General features: G+C 46.7%; 1 protein-coding gene across 1 annotated transcript; it reads right to left on the bottom strand.

Annotated features, from left to right (window-relative positions):
• Positions 1–1,249: 1,249 nt before the first annotated feature.
• Positions 1,250–26,364, bottom strand: LOC128814579 (sodium/hydrogen exchanger 2-like). The gene is made up of 12 exons (XM_053990546.1): positions 26,109–26,364; positions 24,272–24,735; positions 23,302–23,552; positions 19,884–20,101; positions 16,114–16,310; positions 12,784–12,873; positions 10,596–10,666; positions 9,383–9,547; positions 8,835–8,949; positions 7,484–7,618; positions 2,614–2,686; positions 1,250–1,413 (listed from the first exon to the last, which is right to left on the bottom strand). The coding sequence occupies exons 1-12, from the start codon at positions 26,362–26,364 to the stop codon at positions 1,250–1,252; spliced, it is 2,199 nt and encodes a 732-aa protein (XP_053846521.1).
• Positions 26,365–26,847: the final 483 nt, after the last annotated feature.

Here is a 26,847-nt window from a genome sequence, read left to right as displayed (position 1 = left end):
GCCTTTAATTTAAAATGAAAGCCCAAATGTACCATGCAGGGGTCTCCTAAGGGAGTATTTCTGCACACAGGCGACTGGTTCTGCGAGCCCAAAAATATCATGGGGAAGAGCCTGTGAATGCCTACAGTTTCTTTTAATGCTGTTTCAAAAAGAGGCACTCATTCAGATTAAACACTCTTAGATCAGAGGAAGGAGAAGAGAAAGAAAAATGTCAACACAAAACTAAAACTTGTCCTGTCAGGTTCAGTAAGGACAAGAATTCAAAGGCTTGAACTTACCCAGGGTTTCAAAGAAAATTACCCAAAGCTGGGGCTACCTGTCTTCCTCAGGTCCTATCTCCAGAGTTCTCCTGCATCTGCTGTGCAAAGGGCTCACACCTTTCCTGGGAGAAGCATCCAGGGTTTGGGTCACCCTCTTGGCACCTTCAAACCCCTCTAAACCCACAGCTCCCAGCTATGGCAGCACAGATCATCCCAAAATATCTTTACAGGATTAATGTGACCAACCAACCACGTCAGAAACCTTTCCCATCTATTTAAGGGCTGCTGCTCATCTCCTGCTCTCATCACTGGGTTTGGAGCCTCCTCATTTTAACTTTGAGGTGAATCATTCCTTACATAAATTTTCAAAAACCAGTAAGAACATATTTCTCCCTTTTAACTCAGCTGCGATAATTTTTCATTAGCAGAATTGTGGCTGGATGTGGGACAGTCTCTCAGGTAAGACAAAACTCCTTACCTAACTATGTCATTTAGCTTTGGGCTTCAGGAGATTAATGTTCATAGCTAGGATCCACCAGTTCCTGAGGAGAAGAAATCTGTTGCTGTTTCTGCTCTCTCCTCCATCCCCTAATAAAACCTTTGAGATTATCAAGTTTTTCCCAACCTATAATCCCTGTTATAGGCTCCCTGTTGTTTAGCCTGTCCCTGAAAACTAATGAGAAGATCCCATATCTCACCTTATTAAAACATCTTTCCTTGCAGTTGTAGGCAGTTTCAGCAATTTTCCCAGACTAAACAGGCTAATTTTCCCTAGAAATTCCTTAGAAATGTCTCCTCAGCCATTCCCTGGCATTGCTGATGCTCAGCTAGGCATCTTTTCCCTCAGTTCCCACTGAAAACCCAACAGTGGGCAATAAGAGTGATTTTCCATGCAAACCACCCTGGATATTCCACCCTGTCCCCTCTGTCCTTTCCAACGTGGATCTTATTTACATTATCTACATGTCCAGGAGCCCTCCCTGAAGGAGTCAAACCCCTCCTGGGGAGCCAGAGCATCCCCTGTGTTTGTACATCTCCAGAGACAGCTCTTTCCTCCCGCCCCAGGTCTGGCCGCTGGGCTGGGGCGGTGGGATGGCACACACGGACTTGGACCGGCTCTCCTTCACCTCCCGAACCTTCTCCGTGTTCCCCACTGTGGGAAGAGAAAAACCATGAGAAACACCACGAGAAATGCCATGAGAAACGCCACGAGAAACGCCACGAGAAACGCCACGAGAAACGCCACGAGAAACGCCACGAGAAACGCCATGAGAAACGCCACGAGAAACGCCACGAGAAACGCCATGAGAAACGCCATGAGAAACGCCACGAGAAACGCCATGAGAAACGCCATGAGAAACGCCACGAGAAACGCCATGAGAAACGCCATGAGAAACGCCACGAGAAACGCCATGAGAAACGCCACGAGAAACGCCACGAGAAACGCCATGAGAAACGCCACGAGAAACGCCACGAGAAACGCCATGAGAAACACCACAAGAAACGCCATGAGAAACGCCCTTCTTCATGGTTCAGCAGGAACACTGAGGTGGCCAAGTGCTCTTTGGGGATGAGCTGTTCCCCTCCACTTCCCAATTATAAAACGGGAGACAAAGATCAGCGTTTCCATGGAAGAAAAAGCCAAAAAAAGGTAATTTAAACCCAGATTTACGCTTCAAAATACACAAGGTATTTGGATCAATATCATCATTCTTTTGTCAGTCCACATCTGCAGCTTTGCAGAGCAAAAATTCACATTGGTGGCTTCTTTAAACCAGCTCTGGAAAACGCAGGTGTCCTGCTGGAGCACCTGGAATGTCATGTTGTCATATTATGGGATTGTTTGACAGGGATGAACATGCAACCACAACAGAAGAATTACAATCTCCTTCTGTTCTGACACCACTGTATGTCAGGGTCCATGGTGCTCGTGTTTTCCTTGGGGTGGAAAAAAAAATTACCCAGAAATAATGTTTTTTATCACTTCTCTCTGCTTACAGTCATGGCTTTCTTCAGAAAGAACATTACTGAAGTATTCCTGGTAAACTGTGGACTAAAACAGCTACATCCCAGGTTGGATGAGGCAACCTGACCTAGCTAGAGATGTCCCTGTTTGTGGCAGAGGGGTTGGATTAGACGGCTTTGAAAGAGCCCAAACCATTTACTCCAACCTCAGGTGAGCTGAGAGGGGGCACCAGGGCTGGGAAGGCTTTTGGCTCTTCTTGCTCACCCACGAGGCTCATTTAAGGAGCCCCACTTTGTCCCACAGCCTCCCTGTCACCTGCTGGGCCATTCCACGGGGATGAGGGTGGGCAGGGGAGGGCAGGGAATGACCCCCAGCTCCCCAACTCACCGGTGAAGGAGCGGCAGAGCTTGGGCTGCGGGGTGGCCTCGCCCTGCGCCGAGCACGAGTCCTCCTTCTGGGACTGAGGGAGAGAAGGACTTCAGTGCCTTGTGAAATCTGTTCACGACACTCCTGCCTCATAAACCAATCGTCTGCAATCCCTAAGGATTCCACTCCCATTCGTTTCACTTTTGCCATGTAAAAATAAACAACAACAACAATAAAAAAAAAAGAAGGATTGCTAAAAATAGACTGAAGAGATGGCAGGAAGTATTTGCAGGTGTGATTTGCTACAACGTAGAATCACGGAATGGCCTGGATTGGAAGGGACCTCAGAGATCATCCCATTCCAATCCCTCTGCTGTGCGTGGGGACACCTCTCACAGGACCAAGTTGCTCCATCCAAACTGGCCTAAAATCCTTCCAGGAATGGGGCATTCACAGCTTCTCTGAACAACACTTCAAGCTCTTTATGGAGCGTCAGTAATTTAGAAATAAAACTGAGCCAGTGTCAGAGGCTTAAAGAATTAAAATTGCACAATACAGCAATTATGTTTTGAGTTCTGGAAGAGGTCTGAGCTCCCCAGGAATGGTTCAGCAGAGAGGATGGGAAGGAGCAGCCCTGGAGCTGGGAGAATGGGGCAGGGAGTGCAGAAGGCAAAGCTGTCCCCAGGATATGGATGTTTCTCACCTTGGCTGCTCCCCACGCTGGCTGCAGGCCAAGGAGGCAGGTAACGAGCTGGCACTAACGAGCTCCCTGTCCTTTCACTCCAGTGCTAATCTCCACCCTCCAGGACAAAAAAATAGGAATGAAAAAAATAAAAATCAGGTAGCACAATGCCGCCTGGATTGTTCGGTGCCTCTGTAAACTGGGAATAAGTCTCTCACGCAGCTGTGATTTGGCACCTCCGCCCAGAAACCCAGACTGCCAAAGTAACTCTGGACACCTCCCAGCCTGGTTTTCTGTTTTGTTTCGGTTCGTTCTCCTCCCTCCCCTAACGAGGACCGCTGCCCTCCATCCCTTGTTCTCACTTTTATTGACCATTTTAATAACAATGCCTTCCCGGCTCCGGCAGCAGCGCCCGGCTCCCTGGAAAGCCATTCCCAGGAGCACTGAACGATTCTCAGAGCATGCTCCATGAAAGGGCTCTGACATAATTACCAAAGGCACTGTGTCATTTACGCACATGGCTCACAGGCAGCTCCAAATAAGCTCCTTCTGGGGGAGTGCACTCCTGTTTTTGGCAGGAGAAAAGAGGACCAAGTTGCCTGGCTACAGGTGCAAGGATTTTCTGGGTGCTCCGTGGTAAATAAAAGCTGTCCTGGGTCTCAGAATCTGCCCTGCCAGTTCAGGCTGGGCTGGATCCCTGCCTGAAATAAGGCAAGCCCCAAAAGCAGCTGGTGCTGGAAGCCAGCAATGATGCACAGCTCCAGGAAGCAGCAGCCTTCGGCAGGAATTTTGTCCTTAGGCGGAGGAAGGCGAACTTTCTGCTGGAAATAGATAGTCTTGGAGTTAATCCCCTGGGCTGTGGTTCAGAGCTGAAGTCACCTCGTTCTCCTGCCAAGGTCCTTCTGCCTGGTGTAAATCATTTAACCTGCTCTGGAGGAAGGAAGATTGTTCTTTTCTTGCTACTTCTCCCTGTTTGCTCTCCAAACTCTCCTTGGAGGAGGCTCCAAGAGGCCCCTCTCCATGCTGTGAAAGCACCTCAAGTGCAGGAGACCCCTAAAGCACCTAAAGCCACCCAGGAGAGGTGACTCAGACCTGTGTCCATCCTGGGAAGAGCCTTCTCCTCTGGAAGGACAGGGATTGTCCAGCAGCCAAGATGAACTTGGCTCCTTCCCAGCCTGGGGAAGCCACCAACCCAAACGAGGATTTTCTCCCACACATCCCTGATTGTGTTTGGGAGGAAAAGACCAACCAGCCCCTAATAAAATATGAGTTTAACTGAGCTACAACAGCTTCATATTTAACAGCAAAGCTCTCAGCAGCTTCACTAAAAAAGAAAAACAGACACCAGAAAAAAACAGGGTTTCTACTGAACCAAAGGGATTTTTTAATTATTCCCGCAGCTCCTAACGCTCAAGGTACCACCGAGGCTTTTTTTCCAAGACTGGCAGTGGAATTGCAGGAGTTTCACCAGCACCACAGGGGTTCCAGTGGCCCTTTGCTGGAAGTTTATTTCCCGTCCCTGGATTTCCAGTTGGGGTTGCAAACACAGTTGTAATGCTTCCATCTCGTGGTGAGATGTAGAATAGAAAAACGTGGGGAGCAACAGCATCCAAGTTTTTCTTGCTGACTCAAAACCTGGAAGGCCAAACCCTTCCCCGTGGGACTACAAAAGGTGGAATATCTGACAATCAGAAAAATCTCTAACACTATTGACATTTTTCATTAATAGCTTTTTTTAATCAGGAAAATGCCATTTTCTTTTCAGTTTGGCATGGAAGAAACATGAGTAGCTGTTTTTTTCCCAAAAACTGGTAAGTATTGAGCTGCTTATAATAGGCTAAAATCTACTTTTTAGCACAGTGTTCCTTCTTTCTGCTGACAAATTCTGCAATCTGTCCTCCTACAGCATGAAGTAACAGCATTCACCCACCCTCCTTAATATTATATAATATTATATATATATAAAATTAATATGGTGTTAATATTTCAGGGCTCTGTTAGAGCATTATCCCATCACTTTGGGGCATCATTTTAGTTCTATTCACAGTAAATGAGGTAAAGTAATTTTAAGTAAAATCTTAAAAATTAGCAGAAAAGCTGCTGGTGACACAGAACAGGCCTGGCTTGTGCTTTTGGGCACTGAGGGATGGTTCTTGGGTTAAAGCCACACTTACAGGTGTCACTGGGATCAGCCCCCAGTATTTACTATCATCTCCCAGCTTGGACAGGACATCCTGATCTAGTGGGAGGTGTCTCTGCCCATGGCAACGGGGTGGAACTGGATGATCTTTAAGGTCCTTTACAACCTGAACTATTCTGGGATTTACCTCTGTTTCCCTTGGCCTGGCACAAAGCCAAGGTGGCTGCAGTGAAGGGGTGTGAGCAGTACCAGTAAGTGGCTCCAATGACACAACAGTCAGTATTCAGCATCAAACTGGCATTTTCCAAAATGCACAGGGCATTTCCCACCCTCAGAGGGCATTTCCCACCATCCACGAGTCAATACAGACACAGAGTAAATCCTACTGCTTTTGCAATTCCCCAAAAACGATTCTGCTCCCCCAAAGCCCAGCTGCAAGCCCTCAAAGGAACAGGAGAAACAGCTTTCCCAAAGCTCCTGAATTTCCCATCTAGTGCAGCAGAGAAGGGGAAAGCAGGAGCACAAGGGTTAACAATCAAATATCCTTAAAGTAGAGAACGTCGTGCTCAAAATCAGCCGGAGTTTGATGTCGCTCTTTTGAAGTTTAATTATACCAAATGTTCTACAGGAACATGCCATGTTCTTGCCTATCTATTCTGAATTGTAAGCACCAATCAGCATGTAAATGATCAAATTAAATCTTTTCAGTTGCTTGCAAGAGCCAGAACACCTTTCTGGGAAGGAAGGGCTGAGCACCAGCAGTGTTTGGTGCGGTGCTGCCACTCTCGGTGGGCTCCTCCATGATTGGCACTTCCACAAGGAAACTGGAGTGGAAAAAAGTCCACAGCACTCCCAAGTTCTTGTGCTGTCATGGGAAATTACTATCTAAATAGGGAAGGGTAATTTATTTCTTTCTAAAATGTCATTTTGTTCTCATCAGTGATGGAGCTTGGCTGCTTAGATTAGGGATCACAGCTCACACTTGGACAGTGCTCCAGCTCAAGCCATCAAAACCTAAAATTTGGAGAAGTGAGCGAAATTTAGGGATGGCTCAGCAATTACTGCAAGCACCAGCCCTGCCAGAGCTCAGAGAGTGTTTGGACAGCACTTTCAGGCACAGGGTGGGATTCTTGGGGCTGTCCTGTGCAGGGCCACGAGTTGGCTCAGTGATCCTCATGGATCCCTTCCAATTCTGGATGTTCTGTGATTCTGCACTGCGGCTGACCTGGGCATTTGGGAGCAAAATATGACAAGGGTTAAATGCTTTTCCTCTGACAAGTTACAGAGGATGGGAGGAACTGAAAAAACCAAGCCTGCTCCTCATGCATCATTCCTGGAAACCTTTCTTTTCCAAAGCTCTCACCAAAGAGCAAAAGTCTTCACCAGGCACAGACGTGGTATTAACCCTGTTTCTCCTCTGATTCAGAACATAAACCAACACAGAGCTATGCAAGCAGTAAACTGGAAAAATGGTTGTTTCTCACAGGAATGTGGCAAGCAAAACCTCCTTCTATTTTACTTCTTTCAAGCCTGCCCAGAATGAGACATGTTTAAAAACAAAGAACTCGCCCCCAGAATCATCATAAGAAAGATTACAAAAATGCTTCTGTCCTTTCAAAAGAGTTGGGAGGAAAAAAACACTGAGCAGTTTCAAATATTTACACTCTGGATCACTGACAATGGGGGGAGACAAATTCCTGTCTTCGATGAAATCTCCCAGAAAAGAAAACATGGGAAAAGCAGACCTCAGGATCTACAGAGCGAAGCCCAGTCAGTGACATTTGCTCAGTAAAGAACTTTCCCAGCACGGGTGGAAGTCTCTGTTCACAAAGCACTGAACGGGGCTGTGCTCAGGATGGCTCCTTGCTTTGCCAGGAGCTGGGCTGGGGAGTTTTTCCCTTGGTATTTTTCCTATTCATTGGAATGCGATTTGGGACTGAGACTTTTTTTTTTTTTTTTTTAAAGTTAAAATAACAAGATTTGCCTTTCGAAGGAAACACCACCAGCAATAAGCAGGCTGTGGGGAAAGCAGCCTGTGCCTGGTCCTGCTGGCCAGCGCTCCCTCTTACCTCCTTCCTGGAGCTGCAGGTGTCGCTCCCGCCCATCTCCACCAGCAGGCTCTTGTGCCGCAGGATCAGGATCTCCTTGGCCTGCTCCGTGGGCTCGCTGTCCCCGGGCAGGGTGTGCCTGTTGTACGCCGGGCCCTGCAGGGACACACGGAGGCTGCTGGACACGGGACCATCCCTGCCCTCCTCCGGGATCCTCCTCCCCCTGCAGCCATCCCGCCCAGCTATGGGCATACGCTGATTTAGGAGAGGTGGGGATGGAAAGAGCCACGGAAGGGAGATGGCACTCCAAACTCTGCTTTTTTTAATGTCAAGTCACCCAAGAAATCCCTGAATGACGAGACTGAGTTACACCTGGTATCCAGGTGGCAGAACGAGTGCAGTGACTCTGCTCAAGGTGCCTTCACAGCTTCAGCCCCCAATGCTCTGTATTAACCCCACCTTCCCATATAAATCATGCAGACAATGGGAGCCATAAATCCTCCTTCAAAAGCCACCACCCAGCCAAGCTGAAATCTCCCACTAACACCAGTGGGAGCTGGGATAATGCTGTCTCTGCAAGGGGTTAGGCTGGATTAACACAGGACTAAGCTCAAACTGGAGCTGTGCCTTCATCTTCATCCCTCCACCATGTCCACGGGTTTCTTCCCAGCCTTATCCCATTGTTTCCCTCAGCTCAGCAAAGGGACAGGAGGGGGAGGCTGATCCCTCTGTGCTGAGCTGCCCACACCAGCCCCACCCCTAAGGACTCTGTTTTTTTTGTGTGCAATCCGTAAAACAAAGGCTTAGGTGGATTTTAAAGTTAAGTATCCCTACAAACAGCAATTCCAGGTGCTGTGTGAAACCCCAGATGTGATCCATGACTCTAAGCAGCAAGTGGGGTTTATGCCCTTTAACCACCTGGTACCAGTTCCATGGCAAAATTGCTGGGTGGATTTAAAAGTTCTGCAGATTAATTCCCACTCACAGTTCTCATCCATGGGGGAAAAATGTACCATGAGGATAACCCCATCCCTGCTCTGCCCTAGAGCTGCTGCTAGATCTGCTAACCCAGTGCCTGAAGTTCCACGTGCTCCTCCTTTTTCCTTTTCCCTGCCGGGTACCGATGCCGAAAATATTCCATGAAATTATAGGCTGACTGGGTGAACCTTTCAAAAGCTGTCAGGCAGCAAACAGAAATGTGCCACTGACTTGGAAACTGGATCTGGCTCCACACAGCCAACTATTCTCTCCTCACAAAGAGACATCCTGGGTAATTATGGAAATATTCATAACATCTGCTCAGGCTGATCGGATAACCGAGGAAATTTGTGTTATTGGACACTTAAAATATGGATGGAGGGAAAAGTTGTACCGTCCTCCTGATCCGGTACAGGTTCCTCGCCAATATTTCCTGCATGTTGTCCAGGACATCAGGATTTGGAGTGTCCTCCAATTTTTGGTCTGTTATGACAGTCCTGTCGCTGCTGCTGCAAAGAAAAGCAGAACACCTTATTTTGGAAGATGCACAAGAAATGCATCCCCAAATCTCAGCGCCCCTTTGGGATCCCACCGCAGCCAACATGGCCAGCAGCTCATCTCTGCAGATGGAGCTCACAGTAAAGCAGGAATTTGGCATTTGCATCAGAGCTGGGCTGTCCATATGCTCCCTGGTGGATAAAAGAGCCACGGGGAGCTGTGGCAGAGCAGAACCATCTGTGAGGTCTGAAGTGGCCATTCAGAACATTTAACACTGCAAACCCATCCGAAATTGGGCAGGAGCCTCTTCCTCAGAGCACCATTTCCCTGTAACTCGTGGGCATACAGGTGACCCTCTATTTGCCACCATCAGTGCCGGGTGATGCTCATCCATCCCATCATTTTTAGCCTCCAGCTGCTGAGTTGGAGCTGGTGTTTGCTCACAGGAAGGAGGGGTGGGCTAGGCCGTGGCCCAGCTGCCCAGCCTGGGCCAGCTCGATGGCGTGTTTGCGCTCCAGCTTCTCGTAGAGCAGCACGATGCTGGACTTGGGCTGGTCGTACTCCCTGAGCAGGATCTTCTGCAGGTATTTGCTGTTGAAGTATTCCAGTCTGTTGGAGAACAAAATGAGATGGGTTCAGCCTCTCCCCTGACTCCCCAGCACCAACAGACCTGAGCAAGGCAGCAGGGTCACAGCCCACCACTGCCCCATATTCCATTAAATTCCATTATATCCCATTAACTCCTCCTCAGAAATCGATGGTCCAAGAGGTCAGTCCCTAATTATTTCTGCATTACAGTACATGAGTCAAAATATTAAGACTTCACTAATTACAATAAAAACGCCCCAAAAGTACCAGATATATCATGAACTCTTCTAGAAGTGCTGCATCTGCACTAGCCACAGATTTCAACACTTCCAGATTCCCTCTTGAGCCATTTCCTCTTCTTTTTTGCTCAAATCGTTGAATAATTTAGGTTGGAAAAGACCTCTGAGATCATCAATCTCTCTAAGATCTGCTCACAAGGAGCCAGGATGCTCCTCAGCAGCAGTGTCTCCCATACCCTCTAGTGGCACTTCCAAGCATGGGCATTCCTAAAAAATCTCTACCAGCTGCATCTGTGTCTGGACCACCAAGGAATTAAACCTGGTAGATAGTCTTTTTAGTATATTTATGGTATCTGTAATTTTTTTTAAATCCTGATGCATTTTTTTTAAATTTTAAAATGTACAAACTCCCAGAATTTAATGAAAATGGAACACTTTGCTACAGAAATCTGTAGAGATCCTCTGTTATTTCAGTCCACAACAAGCAGTGCTGCAAACTCAGCTCTTTGATGTTAACTGTGCACAGCCTGGGACAGGCTGCGTGTCACGGCCGTGGCATTTCCAGCAGATTTCTTTGGGCCAGGAGGGACAAACACAACAGGAGAGGAGAAAGGAGCTTTTTTGGGTGATGCAAAAGAGGTGTCTGCAAGCAGGGAAGTGCCCTGAAAACCTGGTGTCCCCTTGGACAAGGAAAAGCTGCCCCTCTGTCACCTCCCTCGTGCCACGAGGATGAACAAGACCCAGCTGCCCACAACGGAAACTTTGGGAATAGAAACCAACCTCCTTTTTTTCCTACACGTGTACACAGCTGTATTTTGGCAAATCCTTACTTGTCTTTCCAGTAATACTGTCCCCAGTGTCCAGATATATCTTCAATGCCAGCCAGCAAATGATCCAAGAACTAAAGAGGAGAGAGGATTTCGCTCTACGCCGGTCGCATACGTGATGAACCCAGCCAGCAAACAGCAAAAGCCACACACACAACAGGGGATGCTTCCAGCTCGGGATATGGAGCTGGGAAACAAGGAGAAAAGGCACTGGGATAATTCTCCATCCACTCATCCATTGGTGCTGGAGTACAACGAGTGGTTTGCTTTCAGGTGTGAGCAAGCAGAGAATAAATGCTGAGGGCCATGAATCTGCTCTCTGTGATAGGTACAGGAGGGCTGATGGCTCCCATGTTCTGCCCTCTGGGCCTTGACCAGCAGGAAAGGCTCATTTTGGAGTTTTTGAGGACAATTTGTCTCAGGAAATCAGTATCTTCAGGATATAATTGTAGGTAACACATAAATGTTAATCTTGAATAATAAATACTGCCTTCCCGCAGACACTTCCCACTAAATAAAATCATCATATAATTCTTTAGATAAATACAGTATTATTGTTTAAAATTATATTAAAAATACCAGCCTGGTTGGGTTTTCCATCTCAAAGTTAAAGGCCTCTAATTTCCCAAACTGCTTTCCCTCCTAATGGCATCTCTAAACTGGGAGAGGGCTGCTGCCCTCCACACTCGGGCACCCAGGACCCCAGAACTTTCCACAGCTCTAAATTTTTTTAAAACTATCTTTTTTGAGGGGTCAGAGACAGAAAAGTTTCAGAGCAGCTGGCTCAGCCCTGCAGCCTGGCGTGGGTTTAGTGCCCTCACATGGCTGTTCCACAACCACAACATTGGAGGGAAGCACTGAAGTGTCCCAGGCCACTGGACAGGGCTTGGAGGAACTTGGGATAAGGGAAGGTGTCCCTGCCCATGGCAAGGCGTGGAATGAGATGAGTTTTAAGGTCCAACCCAAACTATTCTGATTCTTTGGAATTACACTCACACACTCTGATCATCACGCCTATGAGCAAGAATATCCCAACTATCCAGATGGCAAAATAAATTTGAGGAAGAAAGCTGCTTCTGGCTTCTGCATCCCTGATTTCCAACTATCTGCATTTTTAGCTTCTCAACTTAATTGCTGCATGGCCATTTTCAGCTCACACTTCCTAATGAACACATTTCTGAGAAGATCTACCATTCACACTCTAACAAAAGAACAAAGTCTTCTCTGTTCACGACTGGAAAAAGCTCCTCAGCCTCCTGAGCTGTTGTGTTAACTTCAGACAAAGCCCTGCAGTCCAACCCCATTGTGAGGATGCCAAACAGGTTTTACAAATGTCCTCAGCCCCAGTGGCTTTATTGCTAAAGAAACAATGACAATAATATTCCTGAAGGAGCCATACCCACAGACACGTGGCTGGGATTGAACAATTAGATTCAGAAATATATTAATTTTCCATTGGATGCAGATGCAAATGCAAAGGCTCAGCTGAGTGGGAGAGCAGCTGATCCTCTCCCTGAAGTCCTCTATGACTACAGGTACCAACACTTGAGTGGTGAGAACAAGGGGAATGGAATCTCACCTTTGAGTTATGGGTGTAGAATCATGGAATGGTTTGGGTTGGATGGGACCTTACATCTCATCTCATTCCAGCCCCTGCCATGGGCAGGGACACCTTCCACTATCCCAGGTGGCTCCAATCCCCATCCAACCCGGCCTTGAATAATTCCAGGGATGGTGCACTTCAGAGGTTCCCTCCAATATAGCCCCAACCTTATCCTCTCTTTCCTCATTTTTTTGCAAAAATATGCGAACCAGTGGTGGTGATGGGACTGGAGAACACATGGAAGTTCCTAATCCTGAAAGCAATCAAGCCTCATTTTCTTTCTTTCTCTTGTTCCAGAGACCAGAGAAATTTGAGTTATGTCACAGCTTAAAGTTTTGGGCAAGAAATCACCTTTTTCTCTCATGTTTGTGCACTCCCTTACATTACATCAGCCTGATTGGTGGCTGCTCTTCCAATGCAAAAATAAAAAACCCATGGTTAGGAAGCTGAACAGGATTTCCAATGTGGAAAGGGGCTGTCCTGCAGAGGATTTGGGTAAAAGTGCAGATCTGCAGGGTCCCTGGAGACACACACATTCCAGGAGACATCAGAAAGCTCTGGCCATGTGCTGACAGATGCTCCACTTACCCGAATGTGGATCTGCTCTCCCACGGTGGGAGCACTCTCCCTTTTCCTCTTGACAGCCAACAGGTCAACGAGGGGACGGATGGTCATTCCCTGCAGAGTAACCACCGACACAGAAATCAGCCCTTCCTCACACCCCACTTTCCTGCACTGGAACAAAAGCCACCGGCGTGGGGCTGAGCCGCAGCGACCCTGTTCTGGTGTTCGAGCAGCCTCCCTCACCTGCCCTGCTTTCCTGGCACCATAAAACCTGCAAAGCTTCAACAGGACTAGAAATTGTTCTCCCAGGTGTACCCCAAACACTTTGTTTGCTCCTGGTAGGAACCTGTCAACGGGAACTCACAGAGAGGCTTCAGGATGGGGGGAAGAAACCTCTGCTTGCCTCCTCCGGCCTCTCCGAGACCACAAAAAGCCAGCCAGTAATTCCAAGGTCAAGCCTGTGGTTTGCTGCTGCTCGTGGCCTCCCAGATGGAAAGGGGCTTGAAAGGATCCAAGTTCAAATGCCTGAAATGGGGATAATCCTTGAGATTTCTCAGCACGGAGCCTCCACCTGCAATTGTCTGCCCACTCCTTAAGCACTGTGTGTCACACACCATTACTCCAGCGATCTCTGACAGCCAGCCAGTGGCTAAGTTTCCTAATCAAAGCATCCACCTGGTGGGAAGGGTCAAGGAAAAGTTTTAATATCCTTTAAGCCTCGTGAGAGAACTAAAATGCTGCTGTGGTTGTGTTTCTTAGTCCAGCTTCCGCATGAAATGACTTTTCTAGGACATGTTTACAGCAAAAATGATGGAGTAGTTGATGTTTATGACTTCTGAATGTCACAAATGCTGGCATGGAGGAGAGTTGAACACATTTTTAATTGCAGAAACAATTAATGTGTCATTTTAATAGCTAATAGCAATAAAAAATGCGTCGCTATTCAGAGTCAATAACACAGAACTCACAAATTCCAGAATAACAGATATTACAAAAATTAAGCAGAGACTGTGCAATTTGGCCTCTTGCCTTCCTGGATAATCAGCCACAGTTGTTTCCATTTTAAAGCAGCATTTGGGACTGTTATGGGAATCCCATGTGTCATTCCAGGCCACACATCATTTCACAGCACACCTGCAGGTCCCCTGAGCTGCTCCTCCACCCACCAGGGATAACTCATCCCAGAGAGTGTCTGACAGCTCCATCACAGCTCACACAATGTTTTCCACCTCCAGAAATCCAGTGGGACAGTGCAGGCATCAAACAATCTCCCCCCTTCACAATTTGCTCAGAATTTCATGGCAGAGGTCAGAGGCCAGTAAGTTGAGAGAGTGAACTTCCAACAGGATTTGATTTTAAAACCACACCAAGAGGCAGAACAATAAGGGGGGGGGTTTGTGACATTCCAGACAAGCCCAGAGAGCTCCCTGGAGAACTTCCTGGTCTACGTGGCACACATCCAGCCTGCTTGGAAGCACTGAGGAATTGACAATGGCTCAGTCAACCTTCTCAAAATGATTAACCAGGCTTGTTGTGGGAAGAGCCTTATGCAATTGGGTTAGGAAGGCCAAAAGAGAGGAGTTTCCTGGCTTGTGGAATGCACTGACAGAGGCAGGGTGGCCGAGCCCAACAGCTCAAGGGGTGGTCATTCCTCTGTGGCACGAGGGTTTCCAGCCAGCAGGGGCAGGATTTCCAAGGGAATCACAGGATTTGGAGGGTTTGAGCTCTGACAAGATGGCCCAAACCAACCTAAAAAGGTCCAATCACCTCTGCCTTGGTTTCTGTCCTGTTTAACACAGACACTCCCCAACAAGCCTATATTGAGGTCACTGTGAATACAGAGAAAACTTTTTGCATAAAACAAGACCAAAAATGTCCACTATGCACAGAAGTTGTTTCACAGCCAATATTTCTCTTGCCCTTTCCACACACATTGACCACGAAAGATACTGGGATGGTAAAAATATTTCCTCCCCAGTAATGCATCCATCGATGTGTCTGGCAGCAGCACCACAAATTTGATTTCCACAGACAGGTTTTTGAAGGTTCTGTTACGTTTACCCACCTGCAGAGCTGAGCTCCAGCAATATCTTTCTACCTCAGGTTTTGAGCAATTTTCCTGGCTTTTCCCTCCCCCTGTTGTCGTGGAGGCCCCGGCACTGCAGGTCCCTGGACCCCCAGCACAGCCCCTCTGCAGACACAAATGTTCCTGAATGGCTGGAGGTCAGGGGGTGTCCCCGGCGACACGGGGACCCTGTTTAACTCTCACCCTTTTGCACGGGGATGACATCACCAGCTGAGCTCTGAGGTTACACAAAAGCCCTTTTCCCGGCCCCGGGAAGGATTTCCCGAAGCCTGGAGCTGCTGCCTCAGAACAACCTTTGTGTGAGGCTCAAGAGCGGCTCTGCGTGAGCGGACGTGCCTGGGGACCGCGGCTTTTCAATTTCTCACCCACATTTGCATCTTAAAACTTGTCAAGCTCCACCTAAGCACATCCCCCCCCCCGTCGGTCTGGCCCCTTCTCTCTCCTTTCAGGCTGAAGCTGTGCCCAGTCCCACTGCCCTGCGGCTCCCAGCTCCGATCCCATTGGCACAACACACTCTGATCCATCCTCCACCACTTCTCCAGCTCAGGATGAGAATTTAGGTGCATGTGGGGAAGCAAAATCAACCCCAACCCTCCACATTGTCCCAGTGCTTGACACCCACCTGAGGGGTTCAGTCAGGAAAAGCAGAAGGAATTGGCTCTGAGGTGATGCTCAGCCACGAGGCCACTCGGCAGCTGCCACCACGAGCCACCATCTCCCAAAGGCCCAGAAACTCCTCTGCTCCTGGTCAGCAGCTCCACATGGACCTCATGTCCTTGACCAGGAGCTCGCAGGGAGTTTTTCTACATGAGATCTTCCCCAAACCTCCACATCCCACTCGCTTCAGTCCTGTGGAGACCCACTCTTTACTTTGTGGGATAAACAGCAGGTGGACATCGGCCTTGCTCACTCCAGCACCAGACAACCCCAACTTTTCCACCACACCCTCCTTCAAGTGTGGCTGTGTTTGCCAGATGAACTAAGAGCTGTATTTTAGAGGAGCCTTTAGAGACTTGCTGCTGGTCAGAGAAGAGCAGGGAGACATCCAGGACCCTGATGCCACAGAAAGCTGCAGGAATGGTTTTACCACTAGATGTCACAGCAATGCTGAGAGCTGCTTCTCCTCCCGAGCTCTAGAGCACCACAATTCCTTAAAACTCCTTGTTGGAGCACCAGAACTTACAGCCCCAGCACGAGGGAGAGGAACCTTCTCCCCCAGACTCCTGGAGGGGACCTAATCCCGAGTGTGTGCCCAGCACTGGTTTTACCTGCACGAACACGGTGAAGAGGATGACAACAGTTGTTGCTGCAATGAAGAGCTTTTTCCTGTGGAAGTCAGGCAGCAGGAAAACCAAAGAGAAGCAAATGGCCCCTCGGAGCCCCCCATAGGCAATGATGAACTGGTCCTTACTGGTGATGGTGTTCACGTGACATCTGTTCACAAAGAAAGTCAGCACAAGAACCCCTGGAAAGCAGGAAGGTAGATTGAGGCACATCAGTCAAATAGAACAATTAGAGACAACTCACGATCTTACATTTTCCAGTAAAACATCACAGAATTGGTAAACACCAACTACAAGGAACTAGCCAGGGCACAAGGGGGTATATTCCCAATATGCCACTGGAGAACTCCTCTTCCAGTCTGATCCAACAGGTTGAAATTTACTTTGTCCAGAGAAAACTTAATCCCCGACATATTTCTAATGTGAGAGATTACAAATATTGACTGGCTACAGTCCTGAAATACGAATTGATTTATTCTAATTGGTGATAACAAATGACTGAATTGCTGAGGTTAACAAATGCTTTTGAGGCAAATCAACAGCAATAATTTAGCCACAAATTGCCCTCCTATTTGCCAAAGTTTCCAAGCAGTAGCTTGGATAAGTAGCTATATTCCACCTGTGTTAATGTTATTTCTTTCCCTCAGATTTATACTGTACAAATTGAAGGCCACGTGAGGTGACACAGCCATTGCTGTGATTTACAGCCATTTGCAAATGCACAAACAGATGCAGAAAGGTACAAAAAGTCAGGCCTTAAATCAGTAGGCCGTGATTTTAATCCCAATGGAGGTGATAAACGTCCCATTTCCCAAAGATTAACAGTCATTTTGAGAACTGATGGCACTGCCTGTCTCTGACTTTTGTTAGGAATTAGCTGGAGCCACAGCACTGTTGCTTTTCTAGAGGATGTTTGTAAAAGAAATAAAAACAGTGCATTTATTATGTACATATCAAACATCTTCCCACACACCTCCAGCTAAAAATAGCTGAACTTCTACTGTACATTGAAGGAGTGTGAAGAAAACAAAAAGCTGGGGATGTTTGGGAATAGGGAACTCAGTTAACTGAGTTAATTGTGGCACCTTCCCCATCTCTGGAGCTCTGCAGAACTGGTGCCCAGACCAGCAGACAGTAAGCACTTGGGTGTCAAGGTTCTTTGCAACTCAAAAAATAAATAAAACAAAGCCTCCCTCAGCTCACATCCACCCCTACTCTACAGCTCAGGCAGTGCAATAATTTAAAGGAACAAAATTTACTTGAGCTGATATCCTGGCCTTTGTCTTAATTTAATCCTTCCTCATAAATTATTATTAGCACTCCCTAAACTAATTCAAGGCCAGTTTGCTCCAAGAGATGACATACAATGAATCATTCTGAGCAGAATGTATTTTCTCCTGCAGATACCTTGGGAAAGAGCAGGAGGAAATCTCCCCAGGGCTTGGACATCAGCAGAGCCCCAGTGCTGCCATGCAAGGGCTCTACTTTCCTTTCTAGACGATCTTCCTCATGCCAAAGGAATTCCCCAGGTTTCAGCAGAATCATTTCTCAAACATTTAGAGCACTGGGAGTGTTCTATGAACGACTGGGGGACAGTTTACACACCAATCCCAGCACTGCCCACCCAAAAATCCCCAATTCCTGCAAGGAAATGTGAGGGCACCTCCCTTTTCTGGATCAGTGCCTCAAGCACCTCCAGAATCCTAGAATCCTGGAATTGTTAAGATTGGAAAAGCCCTCCAAGATCATCAGGTCCAACCATTCCTCCAGCACTGCCAAGGCCACCGCTAACCCATGTCCCCAAGTGCCACAGCCACACATTTGTTGAACACCTCCAGGGCTGTTGTTTCCAGCTGCCTTGGGCAGCCCGTTCCAATCTTTGACAACCCTTTCCATGAAGAAATCTTCCCTACTATCCAATTATTAATTAATTATTAATTACTCCAGAGCTGCTGGATGGCTCTGAGCAGGCCAAGGTCTAATCTCAACCACCATCTCCAAGGCAGGAGTTTCCCAGTCTGGCTTGGTGCAGCCCCTTCCCAGTTTTCACCCTCCCAGCTCCCTGACAGCTTCCCAGGAAGGTGCTGCAGGGCAGGAACACCCTGTTCAGGACCACTCCGACAATCTCCAGCCCTGATTTGTGTGTTCTTATTTAATTCCAGGGAGATTTTGACTGGAAAAGGGTAGCTGCAGCCTAAGCCCTTCCCTAATAATGTGCTGCATAATTTAAGCTGCTCTCAGATGGGCTGTGCTTAGGGAGGATTTTTGGGGTGCTTTGTAGCATTGCTACGTTCTTATATCTTGCAATGAAGAATTTTTGAACTAAAAAAAAAAAAAAATCAAACTCACTGAGAACCCCTTTCATCTGAGCAAATAATTTAAGAGAAACCACTTAATGGAAATAAAACAATTGAATGTACAAAAAAACTGACTAATGAGCACATTTCCAAGTATGGTGCACAGTTATTAAAACAAACTTTGGCATGTCCTAACAGCTAATGAACCCCATTCTGCTCTGCCTTGCTAATCATGGCCTAACCTATTTAAACAATTTCTTGAAGTGTCTGTCAAATTCAAGTTCACTGCTTGACTTACTGGTTTGTAAACATAAATCCTGTTGAACGTTTTTAAGCTCTCAAATTCTTTGCCAAAAATGTGTGCTGTTATTTTCACAAATATTGTTAAGATATAAAAATACCCATAACTGAGGCACTCTGCACTCATTAGGTGCCAAGCACTGTAAGATGAATGGAGGTCCAGCCTTTCCCAGCACGGAATCAGCACAAGATGCAATTGAGGAGAATGGAAACACAGCACATCTATTTTTTGTGGTCATTTTCAACGCATGAAAATGGGATCCCAGGGAATCCTGGAACCAGGACTTGGTTTTGCATGGTAATTGTGGCTAAAGAAACTGCAGAGATCAGTTATTAAGAGAGTATTTTCCTGCTTTGCTCCTCATTATCACCAAGCCTTGGTCTCTTTATTGCTGTGAGGTTGGTCACACACCCTGACAGGTTTTCCGTGACTCTCCATCCATGGAGATAACCAAAATCCACCTGGACACAGTCTTGCCTGCCCCTGCTTGGGCAGGGGATTGGAGCAGATGATCTCCACAGGCCCTTGCCAACCTCAGCAATTCCCCAATTCTGCCACTCTCAACCCTGACCTGAAATTCTCAAGTAGGAGCAGGAGCATCCTCACAAGTTTAGGTCCCAAATCTCATCCACCCAGGACAGCTACTGGAATGTTCCTCCAGTTTCTCAGTGAAGGATGCTGCTATACACCAGCTTGCTATGAATTAAATCCCTTAAATTCAGAGGATTTTCATGGATCTCTCACCCCAAGGTATGCACCTACAAATTCCCTCCTCTTGGCAGAATACCAAGGGACTAAAAACCACTGAAATGGAAGAGGAGATCGTGGCAATGAAGGAGGGTAAAGGAAGATCATGGCAAAAAAGGGACATTGATAAAATAGATCTCATGAGAGCTTCTGTCCAGCACCAGTGAGTGCACAGAGCAGGGAACTGCAACAAAATGCAAGATCTGGAATTAAGTGAGATGGAGGAGCAGGAAGCATTGGCTGGGGTGTCCCAGTCCAGTTCTAGCATTCCCATTTGGAATGATCACACTGCAGAGTGAGCAGGAAAGGATGATGGAGGGGCAGAGCACCCTCTCATCAAATGGAATCTCATTCCTCACTTCCATAAACAATAACATACATGAAAATCCAAGTACTACAACTTCCCCTACCAAGTGCCCTCCAAACGAGACAGAAAATAACCGTGAAGCAAATGTAGGGCCAGTTCCACTCGTGGTTTTCTCCGATGGTGGAAACTCCGAGGAAGATGAAGATGAGGGTGTCACTCACACTGCTCCACATCTTCATGAAGTACTTGACTGTGGTGTGGGACTTGAGGGAGATGTTGGCCTCCACGTAGCGCTTCATGCCCATGGCACAGGAAATGATGCTGAGGAAGTGAAAAATAAACAACAGAAAATAAATGTGTTTGAAATATGAAAAGAAGAATATGTTTTTCTACTTCAACACAGAAAATCAACACATCAGTCATGAAAAAAAGTGGGTTTCATCAAGTTTTGGATGTTTGCAGACATTTCACTGAGGGCTGATTCACTTCCTACCTCAGGCCAAGAGTATCAGGACCACTAGGACAATAAAATACTTCACAGGTTGCCCAAACTGTCCAAATCTGGACTTTAACAGATGAACAATTCATCACCTGTTGCATTTTATCAGAGCACAAAGCAACTAACACCCAACTCCTCCCATCCCCACACACCATTCCCAGTTCTTTCACTCTGCCAAACTCTGACCTTGCAATTGCCTGGCAATTTTTCATGGATAATTGGTTCTTCAAGTTCCAGGGAACGCGGCATTAGCCTAATTCATCAGCTTTTCAAATCAATGTATTTTCAAGCCAGCAATCCTAGGAGGTCAGAAATCAATACATTTTCAGGCCAGCAGTCCTAGGAGGTCAAAACAATTGAGCGCTCAAAGTGCTGAAGCTCCGTTTTTTATATTTGAATCTGGACCAAAAGATTTCTGTTCTAAATATTACAGCAGGAATAGAAAAAGGGCTTTAAATTTCCAAGATCTGACTTCCAGTGCCGCTTGGTAAGGCCATCCATATTTTTATTGCACTGAAATCCACTTCCACAGGGAACATCACAATGTTGGATCACAGAGAAGCAGATCCTTGGCTGGTCCCTGGCTCTGGGTGTGACCAGGACAGGTAAGTGACCCAAACAAAGGCGTTGAGAGAGGTGGTGGCTCACCCAGAGCTATCAACTAAGAGACGCTCAGAGAACTGCCAGGCAATTACTGCTTTGCACTGAAAATACCCTGTTTAACCCAGGAATTTCACTAACATTTCCCATTATTTTGAAGACACAAACATTTGGGTCTGTTTGAAGTTAAAACTGGGTTTTAGGGAGAGGATTTGTGGCAAAAGCAGAGGATAGGAAAGGTCAGAATCGGGAAAATCACGATGCTTTTGCTGAGGAATGGGATCCTCTGTTATCCGGCAGCAGGAGACCAAGATTCAAGTCCCTTTTTCACCAAATGTTTGAGTTCACATCTTTCATCTCCTAAGAAAATGTACATAAAAATATTCTAATACAGGTCTGGTTTGATTTATCCTTTTTAGGTCTGACCTGCTTTGCCAGAAAGAGTAATAGGGACTGAACCACAGACTGAAAAAAAAAAAAAAAATTCTTCCATTTCTGTGTCTGCCTCAATAAATAGTGGGGAATATAGTTACAGTTAAAAACTAAGAAATCCAAGTATTTATGGGCAAGTAAGTTCCAGAGCTGTGGTTTGGGGGAACGCTTATTGGACAACAGACATGGGATCACAGCAGGGTCACAGAAAGAGAATAAACTTTGTCTTGTCCTGGCTAAAGATGGACACTGCCACCAAGGCAAGGGGCAGGGAAAAAGAGAATAAGAAATGAAAAAATTAAACTAAAACCCATTTGCAGAACAGTTTCACAGACTGAGATGTATTCAGATTTTTTTAGATTTTTTTGGACTATGTAGAATTGATTTTTTTGGCAATCAAATTATTTGTCAAAGAAACAAACTGCCAAAAGCTGCTTCTTATAATACAGTATTCCCTGGCCACAACAGAATGAATTGTTTGAACTCCAGATCTATAAGACAGGCATTTATAATTTGGCAATTAGAAGGGCACAGTGCAGGAATCAGCTGCCTTTGCCATTGTTTTGCTTTAGAAAAAAATGCATTATTCAAAAGAACAGCAAATGGGTTCCATAATGGGTACAGCAGATTGTGATTGATAGAAGGAGACACCATTAGGATTGAATGTTTTCTGCTCCACGATGATTATGTAGCATATTTATTTCACTGTTCTATCTTGCACTCCTATAAATAGGCTTTTCCTACCTATTCCCAGAGCTGGAATTGTTTTCACCAACACTCAAATATTGCTTCTATTAACCAGCTGAGGAAACAAAATCTGCAAGACACGGGAATGGTTTATATCCAAAGCAACATCATTAGATTTAAAATAGATCTCCCAGATACTTCTGTGCCGAGCTGGGAGCCCACTTCATTTTTTTATTTTCTTTTTATCTTCCTTCTCATCATCTGCACAGTTGTTTATGCTGCAGCCACTGATGCAGGGTAGGTGCATTTTGGTGTCTTTGGGGGAACATTAAATGGTTGTGATCGTCAGCACCAGCTGACTCAGTTTGGGTAGGAGAACCACACTCAATAGATTGCAGCCCACAGAATACAGAAGGGCTGGATCCCTCTGGTTTTCCTCTCCCTCTGCTTTCCAAGGTGAGATTTTACTGAACATTGGGGTCTTCCTGGCTATTCTTGTCTCAGCATCTGCTGTGACAGTGAGATGTCCGACGAGGTACGCACAAAGCTTAATTAGTCCCTTAAATCTGAAGGATCTGGCCCAAAATTATTCGTTTCATTGAAAGATCTACCCAGCTAAAAGAAAATGAAATTAACTCAATGATCTCTGACAGCTTTGGCTGAAATTGGCCAGCAGATTCCCAATGTTACCAGAGACAGAGGTGTTGGTTGACACCTGAGGCCAGACATGAGCCGTGTCTGAGCTCCTGCAGCCAAGTCAGAATCTCCAAAGCAGAGATTTCCATTAGAATCCTCTGCTCCCAAAAAGCAGGAATATTTCAGCTTCAGTTCCCATCCCATCACTCACTGCTCTGTCACACCAAGGGCTGCCAGGCAGGACATGCAGATGGGGAAGGGGATGTGAAAACAGACGTACTGCAAACCAAGATCAAATCTTTCAAAGGAGCTGACTTAATTTTTCCCTGTAACTCTTCCCATTTTGGTTTTGACTGGGCCATGTGGAAAATTACAAAATAAGCTGAGAAACTTCTTCTGGCTCTGCCAAACCTACCAGACATCTCACTGTTGGAACATCCAGCCTTTCCAAACAAAAACCATGGAGCTCAAACAAACATTCCTCAATAACCTACATAAATCCACCATCAGCCATCGTTGTCCAATTTGGGAAACAAGCGTGACACTTGGAGAGGGGCCTGCTCCTCATCATACACAGATTTCCAAATTTTAAAATGGTTTTGGGTATTTTTCAGTGAATATAGGCAGGAAGCTTTCCTGGAGAGAAGAGCTGCAGGGCCTCACTTACGCCACGATCCCCGAGAGGTGGAACATCTCTGCAGTGAGGTAGGACAGGTAGCTGTAGAGGAACACGAAGAGGGGCTCGATGACACGGATGTCCTTGGTGAAGCGCGTGGTGAAGGCGGCGGTGAACCCAAAACTCAGCCCCACTAAAACTCCTCCCAGCCCAACCACGAAGAATTTTCCAACTCCAGCAAAAACATCCACGCTTTTGATGGTCGGCATCTCACAGAAAGAGCGAAAGAGCTTGTAGAGCACCTTTGGTGGGGGAAGGAAAGAGGGAAACAGCTGTTAACTGGATGTTCACCAGATGTGGTCTTGACACCAAATACACTGCTGGGATTTCTGCCAGCGCAGCGTCACCTCCTGCCCAGGAGGTCTGGCACCCACCAGGGGACTGCTGTGGCCCTCACGGACATTTCTGTCCCCAGACACGGAGTCAAAGAGAAACCTGAAAACTTCTAAGTTCACCTGAATGCTGCCAAGGACCTCAGTGCCAGAGAATTGGACCAGGAGTCCTCTGCTAGAAGGGGTTGTTGATGACTTTTCCCTCAATAAATCACAGAATCATTGAGGTTGAAAAAGCCCTCCAAAATCATCAGGTTCAACCAATAACTCAGCTCTGCCATGTTCACCACTAAACCATGTGCCCAACACAGTTTTTAAACACTTGCAGGTGTGGCGATTCCACCGCTTCCCTGGGCAGCCTGTGCCAACACTTGACTGCCTTTTTCATGAAGAAATTTTCCCTGATAGCCAATCTAAGCCTCTCCTGGTGACACTTGAGACCATTTCCTCTCATCCTGCCACTTGTTCCCTGGGAGAAAAGACCAACCCCCACCTGGCTACGAACTCATTTCAAGGAGCCGCAGAGGGAAATAAAGTCTTCCCTGAGCCTCCTTTTCTGCAGATCTTCCATCCCACCACTCAGCACCATCCTCTGCAGGTTAAATACCCCAGCTCAGGCTGGTCCTTACCACGGTCACGGCATCGTTGAGGAGCGATTCCCCAAAAACCAGGATGTGCAGCTTCTCGTTGACGTGGATCTCCTCAAAGACGGCCAGCACGGCCACGGGGTCCACGGCGGCAATGAGGCTGCCGAACAGGAGGTTGTGCAGCAGGGACACGTCCTGCAGCCGGAAGGCTTTCACCTGGCAGATCCCATAGAGGGAAAAGCCGATCCCAAACACGTTCCAGATGGTCCCCACCACTGCGTAGAGCAGGATGGTGCCGATGTTCTCGAAAAAGGGGCGGCTGGGCATGAAGTAGCCGGCGTCCAGCACGATGGGGGGCAGGAGGTAGAGGAAAAAGATGTCGCTGTCCATCACTGGTGGTGACCTATCATTTAATCCATAGATGATTCCCCCCATGATGAGTCCCACAAATATCAACAAACAGCTTTCGGGAACGACGGAAGGCAGCTTGTTGTAGAGATGGAACCCTGCAGGGCACGGAAGGGTAAAACCGGTGTTATCTCACCAGCCCAAACCCTCAGAAGGTCCCCACACTCCCACTGCCAGCAGGTTAGACCTCGGAGTAGCACAAATAAATTCACACAGTCAGGGTGAAGTTGCTCAGAAATTGGTTAAAAAATCTAAAAATTGCTAAAAATACCAAACTTTCTCAAAACACTGTCATTTCAGACCTCATTTCATCATAGCATAAAGTTAGAAAGATATATTGAGGTAATAAACAAGAAGTAATAATCTGCATAAATAAAAAAGTGTTTGGAATTATTAATTATGTAATCTAGTCAGCAGCCCATCTTCAGCACTAACAGAAATATCAACTTCTAATTTTAAACACAATACAGATTCCATACATTAAAAAAATCATAAAGGGCCTTCCCATTAATTATGAACAGGTCCACTTTTAATAGTATTTAATCATTAGCATTTAAAGCTAAAAAATGTTCAATCAAGCCTGTCTTGTGCTATGCCCAACATTAAAAAAACCACCACAAATACAATGTGAGTTATTAAAAGAAAAAGTCATGGAAACAAACCTGATTAAAATAAGAATAATAAATTTTAAAAATTTCTGATCATTATTAGGTCTTCATGCATGTGACTAGAATTAGGGTCTCATTACATAACATGAAATTAGTCACACAAAAAGACCCTTTCCATCTGAAAAATTCAGATCAAACCCGATCTTACAGACTTCTCCATTCCGAGAAAAAGAAATACAAAAAAAATGGTGTAAAATAACTTTTATAGCAGTATTTTAACAGAATTGAAGACAATTCCTGGAGAAAAATACTTGATACAATTTTCACTTTCCTGTGCCCAGTTTGTCAGAGGAAAATATAAAAAGATCAGATATTTTGCATAACTTAAATCTTTCTTAGATGACCTTGCACAGAGATTTCACTTTAGCTGTGTAACACCCTGGCCATGGATGGAATTATTCCCTGGCCAGACATGGGGCACTTTTCTAAGAATAAGGAATCTTCATTTTAAGATGAAGATGTCATTGGACCACCTGCACAGAGCGTGGCTGGCAAGGAAATCAAGGCGAACACACACCTCGGTGTGTCCTGCAGTTAAATCAAATTCCTCCTCCTGGAAACCCAATATTTTTCCTCCCAACAGCGACAGCACTCCCAGCTGTGAATTTCTAGATGGAACACCACCATTTCCAACCTAAAATGCAACTTATTTTCCACCTGTGCAGCGTCTCTGGCGCGCAGTGTGCGAATTCCGAGGGTTTGGCACGTCACCTCAGGCTCCAAACCAGAGCGGAGGTGGAGCAAAGGCCACACCACCTCCACCGAGATTCCCCTTCCCTCCTCATCCTCGCAGGAGGCCTCACCTATTTTGGCCAAGGATGCCAGCATGATCCAGAGCGTGATTTCAAAGGGGACCTGGACGTGCTGATAATCCAGAGAGAAGAAGGCGTGCTCCGAGGAGTCGTTGCCCTGGGTTTCCTCGGCAGCCCAGCTGACGTTCTCCAGGACCGCGTCCTCCAGCAGCAGATCCTGCAGGGCTCCTACCCACGGGGCTTGGAGGATGCAGCAGAGCCAGGAGCCAGCCAGGAGAGCTGCAGCTCTGTGTCCATGTCCCCCCATGTCCCTGGAAGCCGCAGCTGCTCCCGCTGCGGTGGGTGAGTGGTTGGAAGCGCTGCTGGAGACACCGGCGCTCGTGGGGGTGGCTGCAAAGGGAGGAGCAAATGCTTCACCCCAGGCTGGTTTCCCTGCCTGGTCCATCAGCTTCCAGCTGGGAGATCCCACTATAGAGTGGTGCTTTTTAGTGCCACGTGCCCAAATAGGGGCTTCTCCTGTGGATGCTTCATTGAGGAAATGCCTCGTGTGCCCTCAGACCAATGGCACAACTCATATTTTAGCCCCAACTCTTGATGTGTTTTGGCTCCCGGTCCCTCATAAACTTCTCTTGGAGTGAAAAAAATAACCTTCACTGCTGTTAGAACTGACAGACTTGACAGAATAGGTCCCATAAAAAATCCCATCCCAAAAGAGCTCCATCACACAGGGGCTTCCCTGGAATTCTGCAGTACCCACACAAAGAACACAACACAAACATTACTGGAAATC

The sequence above is a fragment of the Vidua macroura genome, chromosome 14 (genome assembly GCF_024509145.1).
Source record: "Vidua macroura isolate BioBank_ID:100142 chromosome 14, ASM2450914v1, whole genome shotgun sequence".
Taxonomy (NCBI): Eukaryota; Metazoa; Chordata; class Aves; order Passeriformes; family Viduidae; genus Vidua; species Vidua macroura.
This window is presented reverse-complemented; position numbering and strand designations above follow the sequence as displayed.

Bases quoted from the DNA above. Each gene is read 5' to 3' on its own strand.
- LOC128814579 (XM_053990546.1), bottom strand. From the start codon at position 26,364: ATGGGGGGACATGGACACAGAGCTGCAGCTCTCCTGGCTGGCTCCTGG. The intron at 23,553-24,271 runs GTAAGGACCAGC...CCCCCACCAAAG, and splicing joins TCAACGATGCCGTGACCGTG to GTGCTCTACAAGCTCTTTCG. The intron at 20,102-23,301 runs GTAAGTGAGGCC...TCACTTCCTCAG, and splicing joins CACCTCTCGGGGATCGTGGC to CATCATTTCCTGTGCCATGG.